This window comes from Lampetra planeri, chromosome 27 (genome assembly GCF_965212315.1).
Source record: "Lampetra planeri chromosome 27, kcLamPlan1.2.h2, whole genome shotgun sequence".
NCBI classification, from domain to species: domain Eukaryota; kingdom Metazoa; phylum Chordata; class Hyperoartia; order Petromyzontiformes; family Petromyzontidae; genus Lampetra; species Lampetra planeri.
In genome coordinates, this window is record NC_136133.1 from 4,749,076 (window position 1) to 4,768,957 (window position 19,882).

Consider the following 19,882-nt stretch of genomic DNA (forward strand, 5'->3'; position numbering starts at 1 on the left):
GTTTCCTCAATTTCAGGCTGATTGTTCTGCTTCATGTCGTAAGATAAAAATAGGTTGAGGAAATCTGGCAGAAGCCCGCATCTCTCCATGAAGGAACGGTCCAAAAGGAGATATTGTAAAACAGGCTTTGGTTATCTTCAAGTTACTCGAAGTCTAGTGTTCGTCATTGGAAGGTCCACGTGCCACCGGCGGCCACTGCTGCCCTTTAGTGCGGCCCATGACATTTGGCACCCCAACAATACACAAATGTGAAACGCCCCTTGCAGATGGTGTGGTGGCCCTCACGCTGATGTCGTATCTAGATTTGAAGCTTTCGTGATTGCAAGGATTCATATTCTTAGGTTTTTTTCGGTAAAGTCATGTAGGTAAAAAATAAAAGTAAAATAAAATAAAAATCACGACGTTTCGGAGGCAACACAAGCTTCCACCTGAAGACGGAAGCTTGTTGCCTCCGAAACGTCGTGATTTTTATTTTTTTTATTTTACTTTTATTAATTTACATTTTTTACCTATGTGACTTTACCGAAAAAACCTAAGAATGTGATGTCGTATCGGCGAAAATGGGGCCCCCCTCTGAAGATGAGCAAAGAACACTGCTCTAGTCTAACCTGGTGTCAGTACTATGACTAGGTAATATAAAGTAATGCAGGTGGTGTGGCAGCTCTCTCACACTGATGCCTTATCGGCGAAAGAGGCCCTCCTCTGATAATTAGTAAACAACAATTCTCGAAATCTTTACTTAAAACTTTTGGACTGCTAGTAATTCATATTCTTGGGTCTTACGGTAAAGTCACATAGATTGGTTCAAAGATGATAACAAAAAACTACAACGTTTTGATCGCGGCACAAGCGGTCGTCTTCAGGAAAAGGGGGGTTAGCTTCCAAGGCAAACTGTTTTACCCCCCTTTCCCTGAAGACGACCGCTTGTGTTGCGATCGAAACGTCGTAGTTTTTTGTTATTAAATCCTTTATATTAAGTTCGCTTGCGTGCTTGCGTGCTTGCTTGCTTGCTTGCGTGCTTGCTTGCTTGCTTAGGACCGTGCAAATCTTTCGCTCGTTTTTTAACCCACTTCCCGTGATCCAATCGAGCTGACATTTTCCACACAGACTCGTTGTGACAGACAATTAATGTTCGTGAAAAAAATTCCCAAAATTGTACACTTTTTAGGCAAAAAAAAAATACTTTACATATATTCAAATATAACTCATTCATCGCTTTGGCTGAACGTCACAGTATAAGAGCCCAGAGCGTAACCCCTCCACAGGCCGTGGCGGAGTAGCGCAGTTGGTAGCGCCCTCGCTTCCCATGCCAAAGGTCGCGGGATCGATCCCCGCGTCCTCCACAGGCGAATATATTTTTAAATCCTTTATATTAAGTTCGCTGCCACGCATATAAAGGATTTATAGTGAAAAACTTTGTTTTTACGGGTTATACTTATTTTTGTTATTTTCTTTTAACCTATCTGCATGACTTTACTGAAAGACCCAAGAATAACAATGCTCTAGGCTAACCTGGTGTCGGTACTATGACTAGGCAATATAAATGAATGCAGCTATTATTGACTTTAAAATGTTGTCCTCGTATAATAAACATGCAGCGCTGTACTGTATATAAAGCAAAATGCTAAAACAACCCATTTTCCATCTGTACTGACTCTTGCATAGAGTTTTATTTTATTTTACGACTATAAATACATTTAAATTAGATTGAGTATTGCAAGATATTACATTGTTAAAATATTACAAATGAGTACTGTTTCATGTATTTATTGAATTAGCCTTGAAAAAAATGAATATATTGGCTACTTAACTAAAATAACATTATGCTCTTCTTTCACGCGATGGTCACGGTGACTGCTGCAAGAGGTCCACGTTGAATGTCGAACCAGAGTCAATGTGTAAAAGAGATACGAAATCTACAGCAATGAATAGAATTTCGAAATTCATTAAATCTACAATTTAGAATGTGGAACACAATGCACAAGCTCCTGCAGCAATGATTTTTATTGGACCTAACATTGCCCCAAGTCCTACTGTGTTGTCAACTACGCGTAATTTTCTGTATGGCTCCAGGCTGTACACAAAGCCCTTTCTTTGGGCTGTGTGTTAGCCTATAGGCAAGTGTATTTAGCATCCCTGGCTTGAAGTCCTTAAGACATTGATCTCACTGGCCTTGAACTATACAGTTGAGAATAGTCTGACCATTTTCTGACAGTAAAAAGAAACCCAATGCTTGATGCAGATGTTCATTTAAATAAACTTGTCGATTAGGAAGTTTAAGTGTTTCATGAAATCGAAGTGAAGTGGTTGTAAAGCCGCAATACGTTACTGTCACGTGTTGCCTCGGGCCATATATGATCTTTGAGCTGTCCATTACTATATGGTTATGGTTGGAGAAGTGAGTTTTGTCTTTGGCCTTGACCACTCATTTTCATGTTTAAGAACATAATGTTGTACCTCTGTTCTTCATTCTAAGCAATTTATTGATGAGTGTTTGTGGGTGGTAACAGCTTAACCTGGTAGGTTGATATTGAGTTAATTATGGAGCTTGTGATGTTTAGCGCTGTTTTAAAATTGTTTCATTTGTATGGTATTTCGCACTGTAAGCCCAACGTGCTAATCGGAGGTGCGATATGCATGCTTATGTACACGTTTTATTTTACATGCATGGCCACATTGATTAACCTGATTAGGTAAGATTTGAAATGTGAAAACTAAAGTGATATAGTGAAAACAACGCAACATTTGCATAGTCCACCTTTTAAATTGGCATTGTTTAGGTATAAGCGTTGGATTAATGTTGCTTATACAATCGTGTCCTCAAATTAAACCTTAGTACAAAAAGAGAATTCCAAACCTCTCGGTGTAAGGCGATATCATGAAGATTAGTCACCCAAGTGTGAAAGTGATATGGTCTCTTGTGCATTGCTGCACGAGCTTGTGCACGTGGTCCAAAAATACTTGGGGCTTTTCACTTTGCTTAATGGTTTGGTTATTGACATGTACTCATTATATTTTGTTATGCGTATACGCTTGATATCTTTTGTTTCATTAGCATATGCGATGAAAGCAAAGGGTAAGTTTGGCCAAACATTTGTCCAATGCTTAGCCAGGCTTAAATGGCCTTCTGATATGAGTTTCAGCTCAAGTTATCTTAAATAATTCGTCCTCCAAGAGGCTTGCAATACACTGCTTATAATTGGACATATGTAATGATGTGTTTCATGAGGCTACTCTTAATTTGGAAAGTTTTCATTCAACCAACCCCTGACCCGAAATCTGTCAGTGACTGGATGCAAGCATTGCATGCCATCATAGTTTTATCCCTTGTACCTCCATGCATACATTTTGCCTGGGACCCTGCACAGGTAGACAACAGCCCACAATCATCGCAAAGCAAAACAAGATATTTTAGAGCCGTTTGAATCTCTCGTGCACGCTTTTGTATGTCAGCCAGTTCGAAGTGTTGCATGAGCAGGTGGGTAGGTGATGCAATGTGACATGCCAATTCAGCTCAGCTGTATTGTGCATCGTCCAAAATGACTTGCGTGTTTTATATTCTGAAGTTTAAGGGCTCTGATGGCTAGAAGATGTTAACTATCTTGCCTGGTATGCAGGAGGTCGCAGGTTCAATCCCGACCCTGTGAAGCCTGCTGTATATTTGGAGTTGCGTTTCTATATCCCAGTGGTCGTGTAGATTTTATGTCAGGTTTTCCCCTCCACATTTAGAAACATGCGTTCAGAGTATTTGGCTGTTTCCACACGTGATGAGCCACTTGGTTGAGCTGTCATTTGTAATAGCCAGGCCGCTTCTGAAATATACCGATATAGCTCGGTGGGCATTACCTGGTAAAATTTAAATAGATTATAGTTTAGTTTTTCGACTACCTGTAGCCTAAGTCATGGCAGGAGTTTGTAAGTGGGTGCTTAATACTTTTTATTTGCATGTGTTAATACATGAGCTCGAGTAACTTTCGCACCTAATTTATACGTGAATGCGCATTGTGTTATTGGTTTAACATATCTGATAGTATCTTCAGTTCCTCGTGCAATATGTGGTGCATTATTTGAGGCAAAATAAATGGCATAGCCCACATGTTTCAACGTTGTTCTCTGCAAGAGCAGTATTTTCATCATAGAGAATGAACGCTAAAATGTAATATGCATTTAAAGTAAATATTTTTTAATGCAAAATAGTAAAACTATCATTTGTTTCCCTATCCGAAATATGTATTATATACCATCAGAGCTTGTTATTACGCAATTCCAAAAGTGGCTAGTTTGTCTTTGTGATACAATTTTCGTGTTGACTTCACATATTAAGCAGAAACGAAGTTAAACATTTTAAAACACCTGCCACCAATTAAATTGGAGACGTCTAATTGTAACGGTCCATTTCAAAGAGTTTTAAGTATATGCCAGAAAGGCAATTGGAGAAATGTAAACACATGAATGTGTGCACAATAAGAATATTTGCACAGTACGGGGTAAAGGGAATGGTGTGTTGCAGTGGTGCAGCAGTTTGTGCATTTGAACTACGAACCTAGCGACCCGAGTTGGAATCCGCAGTGGTTTGTGCAGGTTACAGCCACGTGCAAAATATGAATGTCATGTTTTACAATTCTGTTATTCAAGCGTGTTTATGCCAAATGCTACAAAAAATATTGTAATGTTTGTTTCTATAAGTGGGCATTACTCTTCCAGTAGGGGATGATGTTGGCATTAATAATTCGGGATTCATTTGTTAAAATTTGGAGCAATTCGTGATGCTGCAACGGATAACGTCACAGCAGCTTGAATTTGCAACTGATGCACATGGCATGTATTTTATAGTTAATATGCCCAAAATAAAAAAAATCAATTTTTTATTTTACCAGGTAAGGACCACTAGCTATATAGCTTTTTTTTACAGAAGCGCCCTGGCTATCACAAATGATAGCTCAACACAGTGGCTTATCACGTGGAAATTTTTCGCAGCAAAATACCCTAAACAAATTTCAGATAAGAGAAAATGTCGTATAATTGAGTCCCTGTTGCGGCATACTGGTCGGTGACCTGTCATAGCTTGAGCTGAGCAGTTCAAACCAGTCACTCTAAACCGTATGTTGTGAGTGCTCATAACAACATGTTATTACATTCCATCAGAGTTGTTCCACACTTCTTGCCTTTGCAACCACGATGCTGTATCATTTGTGAAATATGCCTGTTCCCAAGTGCATTTTGTCTTGTGCCGTCATATATTTCTTGCAGCTGCATTGTATATTTTCAACACACGTCTGCTTCACCTATATGCAACTTGAAAGCGCTTGCGACTGCCTAGAATGTTACGCGACATCCCTCGCCGTATTTGCATGCAACTCGCCCTGTGACAAACCAAGCAGTACAGTAAAAATTGTTGCGTGCAGCCATAAATATCTGTAACCCTGTGCAACAGCCAGTCACATCCCCAAGTGAACTACAACAACGGTGTTTATTCGACTCTCTTCGCCAGAGGTCGCAAACGGGTTTTGATTCCTTTCCCGTACCCGTACCCGGCCGCACCAGGGTCGCAAACGGGTACCCGTACCCGGCCGTACCCTACCCGTACCCGGCTGGGTACGGGTAGGGTACGGGTATCGGGTACCTGATTGCGGCCTCTGGGATGAAGCCATGTTGCAGGCGCGGGTGGGTTGATTCTAGGAACTTGAATTGTGAGAAGAGACAAGACGTTGGGAAATGAGTGAAACGGTTACTCACCAGTGACTCACGGCCTACCTGTACCCGGCCGCACCAGGGTCGCATACGGGTACCCTTACCCAGCCGGGTACCCGTACCCAACCGGGTACCCGTACCCAGCCGTTTATGGGTAGCCGGGTATCGGGTAGGGTACGGGTATCGGGTACCCGGTTGCGACCTCTGCCCTTCGCCCCATGAAAGAAATGTGTTAAGTTTTATGCGGTGTTGCGAGTGCTCATATATTTATTTTATTTCACATTACAAATGTGTATTTAAAAAATGTTTTCGTATAATTAAATACTCTTGTCAATTCACCGTACCATTTCAAGGGACACGAAACCAAACCCTAGCTGCAAAAAAAGCACAACCCACTTGTATCAGCATATGCATGCATGTATGTATGTTGAACTTCTTTGGCACCATACTTAGCCAACTGTGCCAAGCGGAGGTGTAAATTTTCGTGTATAATCTGACTTCAAGATGTTGGCAGGTAACTGTTTTTTTATGGTTTAGCATGCGCTGTTTAAAAAAAAAATAATACCCGAGTGTGTGGGCAGGGACTTTATACTGCTTTTTTCATGGATGAGCATGTAATTAAAATTCTGCGTACAACAGGTCTCCTGCTCAATGAGTAGCGCTGCAGTTGCTTAAGCACGTTGTTGAATTGTGTGGTTTAGAATTACTTTCTTTACCTTATCTATCTATATATAAAAAAGGACTTTTGTATTTTTTGGGGGGGGGGGAGGGCACGCAATAATGGATATATTTTGCACAGCAAGTGAGCTGTGACGTCACATCTATGATGTCGCCCGCATGCGGAAGCGTTACGCAGTGTGCCTGCTGATGTCACGTACCCCCCCCAACCCTCAGTGGGGGGAACGGTAGTGTAGTGGTTAGCGCGCTGCACTACAAACCCGGTGACCCGAGTTCGATTCCCGCTCACGGCCACCACCGGTGACGATTATTTGAACTGGTCCTAGGCCTCCCCTAGGTCGACTGAGCCTCAAACAAGTAACTGGTGTGGTGTGTTAACATCGCCACTGGGGAGACAAAGGCTGCCGGGCGTGGTGTTATAAAGAGCGCTGACAATTTCCAACAAAGGAAGTGTTTTATGCTTCACTTTTTTGGTCAGTACACCGGAGCATACTAAGTACACTGCCCTCTGGCACATATATGGATTGAACTATATTTTTTAATATCAGGTTGTCAACCGATAAGCATTATCAACAACCTCATAGAGGTCAGCGGATTGTGAAGAATGCCCATAATGAAATTAAACCCATCGAAGTGTGACAGTTCAATCAAAACCACAAGCTATGAACACGCACGTATCAAAATATAATTTGTGCATTTTCAGTTGTGCCTTGGAAAGTGGCTCGATAGTGTATGGATTGAAGCCCTGTACTGTATTTCGTGGGCATGTAACAAGTCGTCTGTTCTCATGGACCATTCTCACGTACGTGTAAGCTTAGGAATCGATTTTCATCAAGTCGATGAATTGTTACTTGCCAATGAGTGTGTAGCACAGTCGGCGGTTGTATCGCTGAAAAATGTCTGACGGTCTCCGGGATTGTAGAAGTAAATCGTAATAAATGGCTCCCCACAGAACACTTTCCTATAGACACCAGCAGCCGTTATCTGTCCACTGCTGGACCGAAGACGCTGTCACGGTCCTACGATGCATTGGTCCTTCGAGCATGTGCATGTGAGCTGATTGTATGTGTGTAGGTGTGTGAGATTGAGTTGTGGGGAGCGGTAGTGCAGCGGTTAGCGCCCTGCGCTAACCTCCCCCCCCCCGCTCACGGCCATCACCGGTGACGGTTATCTGAACCGGTGATTGGCCTCCCCTAGGTTTACTCGGCCTCAAATGAATACCTTGTGCGGTGTGTAGATGTTGCCACTGGGGAGACAAAGGTGGTCTGGCGTGGTGCTGACCACACCACCCTTCTCGTGTGTCATGCCGGCCTTCCTCGGTGCTCGATCGCAGCATTTTCCCCAAAAGTCCGCTGAGGCTATATGGGGTTTTTTATTTTGAGAATGCGTTGACACATCCACTTGAATGGTTGGGGACTGAGACGTGACGGTTTGTTCTGGTCTGGCTAAAGAAACAAAGCCCCTCCCTCTCCCTCCTCAAGGGAGCAAAGGGGGCGGTGCTAGAGCCCACAACTGTGTTGTTGAAGTGATGAATGTTGAACTTCTTTTGCACCGTACGTAGCCAAACATAATAGTTTTTTTTGGGTTGGATCGTGTGAATATAAAGTTGTCGTTAAACTCGCCACCACCCGACAGCCAATTAGCAAGGTTTGTCACGTGAACAAAACGTGCCAATTCTTTACTTCTACAGCACACAGGTGTGTTGGAGAGTAAACTCACAACATTTACAATTCGAGTGACGTTTTTCTGGTAATTACGACCAGCCTCATCTGGCGACAGCCAGAGTTGCTAATCGGTTTTTTGGTTTTCTGGTTGCCTGGCCCAAGGATGCTATTCACGTGTGATTGTAGTTGGGAGCGTGACCGCCTTTGACAACGGGGCTTAAAGCAAGCACAATAGCCGTGTTTTCACACATACACCAATGTGCCTAAAGAATACTGGTTTTATTCACCTTGTGTAACCTGCTAAAGACATGGATCAAATACTTGTACATTGACAATGGAAATTAAATTTTCATATCCGTTGAGTGGAGCAATGGAATCGGCTCGTGTGCAGATGCTGGATGGATTGTTGCATTTGCAGGATCATGAGAAAGGGTGTGGCGGTTTGTGGAGGCTTTCATCCAGCAGTGGATTGATAATGAATTGATGATGAAAGTTGATGGGAAAGGTGCAGTATTTTGCTGCAGATTGTTGGGCTCAACCCTCTTGAGTCTTAAAGTAGGGCGTACAAATAACTGCATATGTATTTTATGCTTAAGGAATGAGTACTTTATTAAAGGTTTATGTGATAGGTTATTTGTTAAATTTAAAAACAGAAACACATTCCTGCGGAGGGAGCTGGTAGTAACGTTTGGTTGCTCGGTCAATGGCCAGGGTCAACGGCGGCGTGGTGTATTCCGCAAATATGCCCGACTGTGAGGGCGGGCACAAGCTGGCGGGCACAAGCCGGCGTGAGTAGGTTACACATTGAGTTTTATAAGGGCACCACGGGGTGACCAGCCCATCCCCACCCAGCCCCACCCCTCCCACCCCCCACCCAGCCCTACCCTCCCCACCCAGCCCCACCCAGCCCCTCTCCATCCTCCCCACCCAGCCCCACCCCTCCTACCCCCCACCCAGCCCCACCCTCCCCACCCAGCCCCTCCCCACCCAGCCCCTCCCCACCCATTTTTGGATGCAGGATGGATGGACACAATAATCCTCTTTAGGCTGGTGTAACCAGGAGGTTCCTACCAGTATTAACAACAAACGTGTAAAGGGTACGCATATGATACCAATGACCAGATTGCCGTGGGATGGATCTTATCCAGTAGTGTATCAACAAAGGGCTGTACATGAGTAAGTGTGAACATATGCCCCCGATATTGTTTCCAGACAAGTAGTCCCAAGCTTTTGAGTGTTATTCACAAAATTAAGAATTATTTTCCATTAACTCATTGTGTATGGTGCCATGCAAACATAACCATACGACATCCTGTGAACATACAGTGCAAATTATCGAGAGCAAAACAGATGTGGGTGGGCAACGAGTTATTACATACACATTATATCGTGCTGGAATGAAATGCAGGGATTCCTCTACTTATGAAAACTCATCTTGCGAGCTTTCAGAGATATACGAACAAACCTGTCCGTATGTCCAGTTGCCTGTTCAGACCGAGGTTCGTAAATTCAACCACCACGCAATAGATGGCGGTGGTGGCGACATCTACATCTGCAGAACATGAAGAACCAGTGACATCTACAGGAGATTATACAGCTTTTAAAAAAGCCATTTCCCCATGTTTAGTGTACGTGTTTTGAATCGACAGGAGTACAGTTGGAACAAATCAACTTACAACCTCTGGATTTAACTCGTTCGTAAGTAGAGGAGTGCCTGTACTGCATTCCTGGGAACCATGACAATGATCTCAGATTCATACATTCACTAGATATCCTACAGGCCCGGGGTAGAGTTCCCATTTTATATATAGCCGGCTAATAAGAGCAGATGGCACTTTCAAAACTGCCCCATACATGTATTTAAGGTTAATGGTAAACTTTTAGTATTCATGGCTTAATTTACAGTATTTATACTACCATGCTGCTATGCTGCATAACTGGTTAATTGATAACAAGAAACATTTGTAATTATAATTCTTAATGGAAACTTAAATGTGCAATACTTTATGTATTGCAAATAGCTATGTTTGTGGCACTAACATCCTGATGTCTAAATGTAAATTTTTTAGCTGCATATGGTAACATTTATGAATTGACTATCAATACCGATTAGAAACATTAAAATCCAAAGTAATCTGGAATGAGTAATTCAGATATCTGAACAGTTCAGATGTGATGGGTTACCACGCCATTTCCAAGGGGATGTTGGTTTTGGTCAACTCCCATTTGTGATTAATGCGTCCCCTGCTGGCCGCTGTCAGATAGGTTCTAACCGTGCAGATAAACGTGCTTTTAATTTATAATGGGATTGTGATATGCTTTATTTTACACTTTTAGTTTGAAGTTGGGAACTTTTTTGGTTAGAAATGAATTTGCAATTTAAGGGTAGTTGTGTTTGTGGTTAGTGTACGGCAACAGGATTGATAAACAACACTTTTCACGAAAATGGTTGGCTAAGTGGGCATCTGTTTTTTGTTATTATGTTGGTGGGCATTTTGGCATTGGCAGCATCCTGATAAACATATGTTTTATACCAATGTGACTTTACCGAAAGAACCAAAGAGTGTGGATTCCTGCAGTCACGAAAGCTTCAAATTAAAACTAATTCAGTTCAGGTCAATCGAAAATGATGTGAGTACCAATGTGTTTTTAAACTGGAAAGTCGACCTCTATGTAGCAAATACATGGTGCAAAACATAATTTCATTTTAGTGGAACAACAAACATGAGAAGGTTCCATTTATAATTGTGTTGAATTCATGGATTTAGCAAAGGCAGTAGATGTACAAAGACATCCCTTATTGAATGCAGAGAGACAGTGAGGCAACCTGCCCACCATACTGTATATACAGTCTACATGGTCAGCAGATCTCACAACCTTGGCTTATGGTGAGCCCAGGAAACTACACGCATTATAGCCACGTGGAAGCTCCAGGTAGTCACTGGAGCTGTGCACTTTAACACATTCCTGCGGAGGGAGCTGGTAGGAACGTTGGGTTGCTCGGTCAATGGCCAGGGTCAACGGTGGCGTGGTGTATTCCGTAAATATTGCCCGACTGTGAGGGTGGGCACAAGCCGGCGTGAGTAGGTTAAACGTTGAGTTTTATAAGGGCACCACGGGGTGACAAACCCCACCCCTCCCACCCCCCACCCAGCCCCTCTCCTCCCCACCCCTCCCACCCCCCACCCAGCCCCTCCCCTCCCCACCCAGCCCCTCCACACCCAGCCCCTCCCCACCCTCCCCTCTCCACCCAGCCCTCCCTCCCCACCCACCCAGGCCTGCAAGACGGACACAATAATTCCCTGTGGGCTGGTGTAACCAGGAGGTTCCTACCAGTAAAATCTAGATTGAAAGATAATTTCTTTAGATCTGTTTTTTGTTTGCTTAGTTCGTTGCCCTTCCTCCACACCTCCGATTTGGATGGTTTGGCTATGCACTGGGCGAAGGAAGTTCAATATACATACACACAATTACTATTACGTGTGTAGCACCACTTAAAAAATTACTGAGCTGTGCAGATCTTACCTCATCCTGTCACGAGTTTCATTCCTCCTTTCCTCACCTTTGGCACATGAGTTTTCAGCACCACTAGTGCAGAACAAATTCCAGTCATTACTCGTCAAGCCATATTTGAACCCAGGACCCCAGAGGTGACTGCTTAGTAGTCTGATACCGAGTATTGGCATGCAGCGCACTCAGGCTGGCCATTTATGTTTACAGCATGTGATTGCAATATATTTGAAAAACCATGTGTTGGATTTAATAGGCCTTTTGCATGTCTTTTGTCCAACTAACCCCACAGAAATTTGTGTAATTGGATTTGTTTTTGCTCTGCTGTCTAATCTTTTAAAAAGTTTTGGGCATAAATGTATACGTTTGTGCGACTGGTAAGTTTTATTTCCCATTTGTTTTACAGCCCATGTGTTCTCTGCTGTCCGTGCTTCCGCCTCAGATTGATGATGAATACGGCGCGTTACAAATCTTGGATTGGATTGTTTGAAAAAAGCAACATAAAAAAAGCATAATTACTCGCAAAAGCTGCAGTGCCCCCCCAGCATCATTACATATTGCAAAGTCTTCGAGTACATTGTGATTCCTGGGTGTTGACTCAATGTTAGCCTTGTGACCTCCCAGTGAAAGGTGCTTTAGAAGTGTCAACTATTGTTATTATTTTTATTATATTTTACTCAAAGACATTTTAAAGTGGGCTCTCGTGCCAGTTCCATTCACTCAGGCGTAGATTGTGGAAGTGCATGAGTGCAAATATTTTACAACTTCTCTAGTAAGCTGAGGCTTATAAAAAGCAATAAAAGATTAGTTGTTAATCTGACTTTTTTAATTAATGTTTTTCGATTGCTCGTGATAGGTGATGAATTGATTGAGTGCAACTAACTCTTTACCTTTTGAATATTTTATTAGATGGGATAGTACTCTTGGCTTATCGTTCAGGAAGTGACATTTTGTCTCACCCTTTACTGCCCATGCTTTGGCTCAGAATGTGGATCCCAACTGTCTTAATTAATGGAGCACCTTTTCTGCTTATTCCTCTTTTTAAATCCTTTATATTAAGTTCGCTTGCTTGCTTGCGTGCGTGCTTGCTTGCTTGCTTATGACCGTGCAAATCTTTCGGTCGTTTTTTAACCCACTTCCCGTGATCCAATCGAGCTGACATTTTGCACACAGACTCGTTGTGCGTGACAATTAATTTTGTGAAAATTTTTTCCCACAAAATTTACACTGTTTAGGGAAAACAATTAATTATTTAATTACCAATTGCTTAATACTGGCAGACAATCATCTGACCCATAGGTGGCAGCCATCTCAAGCCAGAGGACGAGAGGACTCTAGCCGCCACGCATATAAAGGATTTAGAGTGAAAAACTTTGTTTTTACGGGTTAATTTTTTCCCTTCTCTCAGTCGTCGCATGGCGGCTGACGGTTAGAACTGGACAAGCTTCCCCTGTCTCTGGTTAAGGCAATCACTTCCTTCTAGACCTATGTCTATTTTCATTAAGTGCCACCCCCCCCTTTCTGTATATGACGTTAGTCCATCTCTTTTGGTCCCACATGTGTGTGCAAGGCCATGAATAGGAATTGGATGTCTTCCTAATCGAATGGGTTTTATTTAACGTCCTAGATAGTTACATTTCAGCTCGTTCCCCATGTCTTATTATTTTCATAATGAAATGATAGATGTGTAAGAAGTGTTATTTCTTGAGTACACTTTTTACAATTACTGTTTTCACTTTTTCAAAGTTATATTTAACCTGATATATCTGGATATGGTGGTTTTTCCCATCAAGGATAATGTATTTGGTGATCAATTATGGCTATATGATCATCGTTACCCATGTAAGTTATAGTTCATTGAAGGAAATTTGCCCCAAAATGACACTATGTTGTTAACTTTTGGTTATCACTTTCATTTGTAGCAATGTTGAGAGAGCAGCCTTATTTAATGTAAATTTGTATCCAAAATGTATGTAATTTTTGTAATTTTTCAGTTTTCCGTTTTACTTGGGCTTAAAAAAAATCACACGTTAATCCACTGAAACAAACATCTATATGCTGTAAATTTTAGGCACATAATTGTATTGGTTAATGTGCAAAATTGGCCGTTTGATCCTGCTTTATTTTGGATTATTAGAATCGTACAATTGTCCCTACATTGTTATTGTTTAATTGTAGCTTGAGTACCACAAAGGAAATGTAAAAAAGGTTAATGGACCTTATTAAGGATTTTCGGACATGCGAGTGTTAATGGTGGGGTAGGAGCCGGTTTGGTAATGTGGTGGTTAAGCCCACATTCGTGGCAGGTGGTGGAAGTGTGCTCCAGGAAAATCTTCAGCAGGGTTGGCTGTCACAGTAAAACCTCTTGGGACTGGATGAATGTGTGCTTGGAAAGGCCAATTAATGTGATATATTCTATTGTACTCTCTTACAAAATAACCTCTACCGACTTATCCCCCATTATCTCAAATCAAGAAAATTTTAATGAAGCACAAGCAAAAATACATTACAAAAAAATGGAGGCCTTTGTACAATAAAGTTTGACTTATAGGGGATGCTTTGAATATTCCACACGGTAAGTTTTTTTCACATATATATTTGGGCAAACACTTGAGCACGTGACATAATGAATGCGTTACAGGGGGTTAGTGTCCAGCATTAGCCATGTGGGAGGTGCAAGGAAGCTGGTGTGTAGGGGTGCATGGCATGATTGCACGGTAGCAGCTTGGGCATTTAAGGGATGATGTTGTGCATTAGTTGCATGGCGGGGGGACTGGAAGGATGGTTAGGATTTGGAGGAGCGGTGACTCATGCTGGCTAGTGTGTGTCCTTGTTTTTATGTTTGTGTGGCTATTGTGTGTGTGTGTGAGCCTGTGCAAATTATCGCTCTGGATTGGTTTGGGTCACACTTGTCAGGAGCCGATAAAATATTCGGTTTGGGGAGAGAATAACAATTCTGCTCTAGTGCAGGACTGATTTATGACCAATAAAAAGTTTTAAAATGTCTATCGATTGTAGTACTATTCAATGTAAGACGTGATTACAATATACGGTGTATAATGTATTAAAACTGTAGTTTGGCGATTGTGTTGCCATATATGTTAATGCTGTAAAAATGTGCTTAAAGAAACCAAGCGTAGATTATAAAGTAATAGAATGTGTACTTTTGAATGGAAATGTATGTGCATTTCGACTTTTTTTTATTCTTTAAATATTTTTCTAAGCCTTGTTTCTCTCTTGTGTCGAACGGAAGTCCATAAATTGAGCAAGTCCTTGTCGCCCTGGTGAGGTTAATGAACTCACTGCCCCTGGAGTGATGAGATGCGGTTTATGCTGGCTTGATACTTCCCACAAATGTGCAATGAGCAAATGCCAAGGGGGGGTGACCTTTTCTTCCTGACCTTTCCCTGCCTCTGTAACTGCTGCCTTATCACGCCTTTGAGTTATATAGCAGTCGTCCATTTTTTTCTGCAACAGGTGTTGTAGTAACCATAGTTATCCAAAGTATGAACGTTGCTTTCCTTTGGGGTGTATTAAATACACTCGACAATGCATGCGTGCAAAATTTTTAGCTCCCCCCCCCCCACCCCTAAATCGGCCACAATTCCAGAATATAATTACGAAATTGGTCATCTCCACAAACTGTAGGCTCTCGAAGACAATTTAACACGTAGGCTTTCGCGACCAATATTATATCCATTAGAGGTTTTTTTTGGGTTCGATCGCATAAATATTAATGTGTCGTTAAAACTGCCACCGCCCGACAGCCAATTAGTGAGGTTTGTCACGTAAACAAAACATGCCAATTAGTTACTAGTTCAGCATACTGGTGTGCTGGAGAGTAAACCCACATTTTCAATTCTAGTATGACGTTTAGCCGGTAATGACAACTCACCTCATCAGGCGAACATAAACCGAGAGCGCTAAGATGTTTTGTTACCATGGTGCCCGCTTGTCCTTAGTAGTAAAGGCCTTTTACCGCCAACCGTTTAATCACAATGCTTTTATTGATGAGTGTGGCTTGCCCACACGAGCATTAAGACCTTTAGCTCTACAAAGTGTTGCATTTGAAGCACTTTAATTTAATGAACTGATAATAGGTCACGTGTAAATAATTGATCAATACTTCTCAACCCCATTTAGCTTGGCAATAACTGTATCCCATCTCTGGTATACTGCTGTGAAGGATTAGCACTGAGGAAAGGTAAAAATGTAGTTTTATGCATTGGTTGTCCTTGTGTATTGTAAATTTGCTCACAGCTATGCAGAGAGCATGATGGAGGGACAATTACATTTGTGGTTTATTTTAGTTATTAATTTCCGAGATGTATTGCCTTTGTATCTTCATAGAGCGTCGCAGTAATCATGTTTTCTCCACTGCTGAATGAAAGTCTTCCCATGTCCTTTTGCGAATATTAATTAATTTTAATTGCATTTTCCGAGGCAATTTGTGCCGATTTCTTTAACATTTTTGGAGACTTATGTTATTCCAACTATTGTGTGCACGTGTGTGTGCCCGCAGCATAATCACTAGTGTAGCGCGCTGCTCTACTAACCCACCGGGCGACCTGAGTTCGATTCCTGCTCACGGTCAACACCAGTGACGATTATCTAAACCGGTCATGGGCCTCCCCTAGGTCGACTCAGCCTCAATTAGTACCTGGTATGGTGTGTAAACATTACCACTGGGGAGAAAAAGGTGGCTGGGCGTGGTGCTGGCCATCCCCCACCCCCTCGTGTTCCATGCCGGCCTTCATAGGTGCTTACTAACAGCACTTGCCCCAACGGTCTGTTAAAGCTATACGGCGGATCTTTGTCTTTGTTTTGCCCGCAGCATAATCAAGGTTTTGGAGGAAGAGCGTTATGATGAATGGGGGATCCTTGGAAACACGGGGCCATCTTGACCCAGACGCCATCAAGATGTTCGTCGGGCAGATCCCTCGCTCGTGGGGCGAATCTGAGCTCCGTGAACTGTTCGAGCAGTTTGGAGCCGTGCACGAGGTGAACGTGCTACGCGACCGGACACAGACTCCGGCTGTCAGCAGAGGTTCGTTTTGTTGCTGCTGTTGTGCGCCTGTGAGCTCTTCGTGGAAATGCTTCGTATGATTATGATAATAACAACGCGGTGGACACTTCCTGAAAAGTGCCGTGTTCAGCGAAAAATGCATTGAGCGCAAAAAAAAATTCCCCCCACGTATATAATGAACGCGCGGTAAGGTGGAACGAAAAATAACTGAGGGTACGCTGCCGCCGCATTTCCGTATCATTCCGCTCAACCGCGCAGTTCGAAAAAGTAGTTTCGTTGTCGACCACATGGAAAACCGCCCTATAACGAGGTGCGTGTTCCTCGTTTTAACTGGCGCGTTGTCCAAACAGTGTTGCCGAATGGAAGAACACTCTGCATATTATTTTAGTCTGGGGGGGGGGGTGGACATGGCGGGGGGACCCCCTATTGACAGCCCCATTGGTACCTGGTGGACACAGCATTGGTCTGCCAGTAGGGGGTCGATGTTGCTTTCTTGGTTTTCCATTTCAGCAATTTGTATTTAGTTTTTCCAAATTTGACTAATTTTGACCGTCACTGGCTATTTGGTGTCTGCTGTGAAGCAAGCGGAACGTCGTTTTACATTTAATACACCCACAATATTAACCGGGTCGGCTTGAAATGTGGACATGAATTCTTCTGTAGAATTGATCAATTTAGGTGATTGGTGCCCATCCTATAATTGGTCTCTAATTTTAGAGAAATAAAAACAATATCTTACTTATCTACTCTCCATAAGTTTCCCCAGTTGCCTTACCAATTCAGTGCTATTAATCTATTGACCCAAATGCATTATCAACTGTTGGTAAAATTGTGGCTTTGCTCTCCAGCACACCGGTGTGCTGTACTGGTAAAGAATTGGCATGTTCTGTTTACGTGACAAACCTTACTAATTGACTGTTGGGTGGTGGTGGGTTTAACGACACATTTATATATTTACGCGATATAACCCAAAAAAGCCTGTTAAGGATATAAACTGTTTCACCAGATATAAGTCTAAATTTGTGCACACACTTTACTTGGCCTATGTTTTCAGTACTCTGTAGAAAGAGGATAGTGTGTAAATATTTTTTACTTGGTTCATGCAAGTGATAGAAAACACATGTTTAAAATAATTCCTGAAAAATATCTGGACAAAAAACACGTGGAAGAGAATATAAATATTTAAATATTACATCTATTAGAAACACACTTTTCATGTCTACATGAGCGAGCTAGTTGTATGCTCTTCATGTCCGCTGTTGGTATAAGGCGTTATGCATGTTACCAATGCACAGGTTGCTGCTTCGTCACGTATTGCACCCGCAAAGCTGCACTTGAAGCCCAGAGCTCCCTGCACAACATCAAGACTCTGCCTGGGGTCAGTAATCCTGGTCCTCAACCTTGGTCATGACCTTTTATTTTGCCCTGCCTTGCCATGTTTTTTTTCTGATTCATAAACCAAGTGATCATTTTAAAGGGAAATTATGTTACAGATTTCCAATCTCAAACATTGCTTTATACGTTACACTTCGATTTTTCGTTTAACACTTTCCAATTAAGGTTGAAAGTGTTAATCCATCAGCTCTTCTTGCCTGATGTGGCTGGTCACAGTAACTCTTGTAAGTTCCCATGTAAATATGTGGTTAGTATAAACTATTAAGGACTTGTCCTTTATAAAAGGGTTGGCGTAGACATGGATTGAAAAAAAGTAATCCTTAATTACACGGACCTCTTCGACCATGAGTGACATCATACTCCGTGATTGATGAAGTCGCATGCTGATGATGATGAGTTTCTTGGGCCTTCCCTGGTCCTGTCTCAGTCCTCTTACCCGGGGGAGGCTTGGTAACTTGGTCACGGAAACAATGTAAGGGAGGCACTAGACCTGGATTGCATTTGATTAAAATTAACCAGTTATTTATTTGCATGTGTGATGCCATCTAATTTTAAAATTGTGTTTTTCAGATGTATCATCCTATACAGATGAAGCCAGCCGACAGCGAAAAATCCAGTGGTAAGACCCTACGGAGAAGACAATTTTTTATATAGTCAGTTTAAACAATAATGCTTTTGATAAGCGTATATATTTTACCTGAAAAGGTGTGAGCAATTTTTTGAATTAGTTGGAAATCGTTTGAACGCAAACACATGTTTACCTCCTGCTTGGGCCATTGCAGTGATCGTTGTAATGATTCTGAGTACAGCATTGGCCTACAGCTGCTCATTGTGGAAAACATTTCATGCTATTATCATCAAGTATGTTTTAAATTGCGTATAGAAGCACAATTGCGTGATGTCGGTTATGAGAACTGCAGTAAATTTACTTGAATGTATCTATAAGTGATGACGCCAACCCATTTGGGCACCATACTAGCTGAAATTGAGCACATTACATGATTTTCCTCAAATAATGCTGAGAACATGGGTGAATCAGAATCTTTATTTCTTTTTTTTAGAACAGTTTTTTTGTGTTTAGTTTGTCCATCCCCTGCACCTCGAATAAGCGCGGTTAGCGACGTATGGTTTGAAAGAAGGTCTACATATGTAGTGATCCAATCACAAACGAAAATGCTCACCCAACGTTATGGACACAGCGTGCATGACACGGACAGTCAGGAAGTAAAACAAGTCCTCTGATGTTTACACCATTGGAACTTCCTTTGCCAGTAGCAAAATATGATAATTATTTTTTTACCGTTTTATCTGGCAACAAAACTGGCACCAAAAAAAAGTGTCAGTTTTGTTGCCAAATAAAAGGGTAAAAAACCAATTATCAAGGCCTCTGGTGTTTGAACGGGCCTGAAAGGGGATTGGTAAGAGGCAGGGAATTGAAGGGATTGGAGGAGAAATACGAATGGAAAGAGTGAAAAACTGAGTGATTAACAGGTTGAACGGTTGTAATCCGTTAGAAGAAATGGTAGGTTGAAGGGAATGCAGGTCAAGAAACCTTTGGGAATGGGGCATGACGAGTATATAAAGGGGAAGCGAGAGAGTTCGGGACGCTTGGAGTGAACGGAATCCTTGAACACTGGCTCGTGCTGGAAGTAATAAAGACTCCTATTGTAGTGACATTGAAGGGCTCGCTTCGGTGAGTAGCACCGGTTGCTGGCAGTGAAGGGCATCTGAGGATACAGCGGCCGGTCTGCCAGTAGGGCACGTGATGGGCACGGATGAAGGGTAAAGGTGACAGAGGGGACACGTGGGGCAGAGCCCAGAACCTTCTAGTCGGTTCCAGAAGGGGGCCTTTCCGAGGGCGGAGCCAGACCACACTGGGGAGGATAAAAGGGAGGCCCTGACGCTGGGTCGGGGCTGC

The 19,882-nt window shown here is 42.4% G+C and overlaps 1 protein-coding gene across 6 annotated transcripts in view; it reads left to right on the forward strand.

The window, feature by feature from the left end:
• LOC144728055 (CUGBP Elav-like family member 1) overlaps positions 1 to 19,882 on the forward strand; it is a 48,362-nt gene that overhangs the window by 9,860 nt on the left and 18,620 nt on the right. For all 6 annotated transcript variants that reach the window (XM_078607283.1, XM_078607288.1, XM_078607287.1 and 3 more), the window contains exons 2-4: positions 16,378 to 16,590; positions 17,865 to 17,947; positions 18,535 to 18,583. In XM_078607283.1, coding sequence (XP_078463409.1) covers positions 16,407 to 16,590; positions 17,865 to 17,947; positions 18,535 to 18,583 — 316 coding nt within the window. In that variant the 5' untranslated portion in view covers positions 16,378 to 16,406. The remainder of the gene's footprint in view (positions 1 to 16,377; positions 16,591 to 17,864; positions 17,948 to 18,534; positions 18,584 to 19,882) is intronic.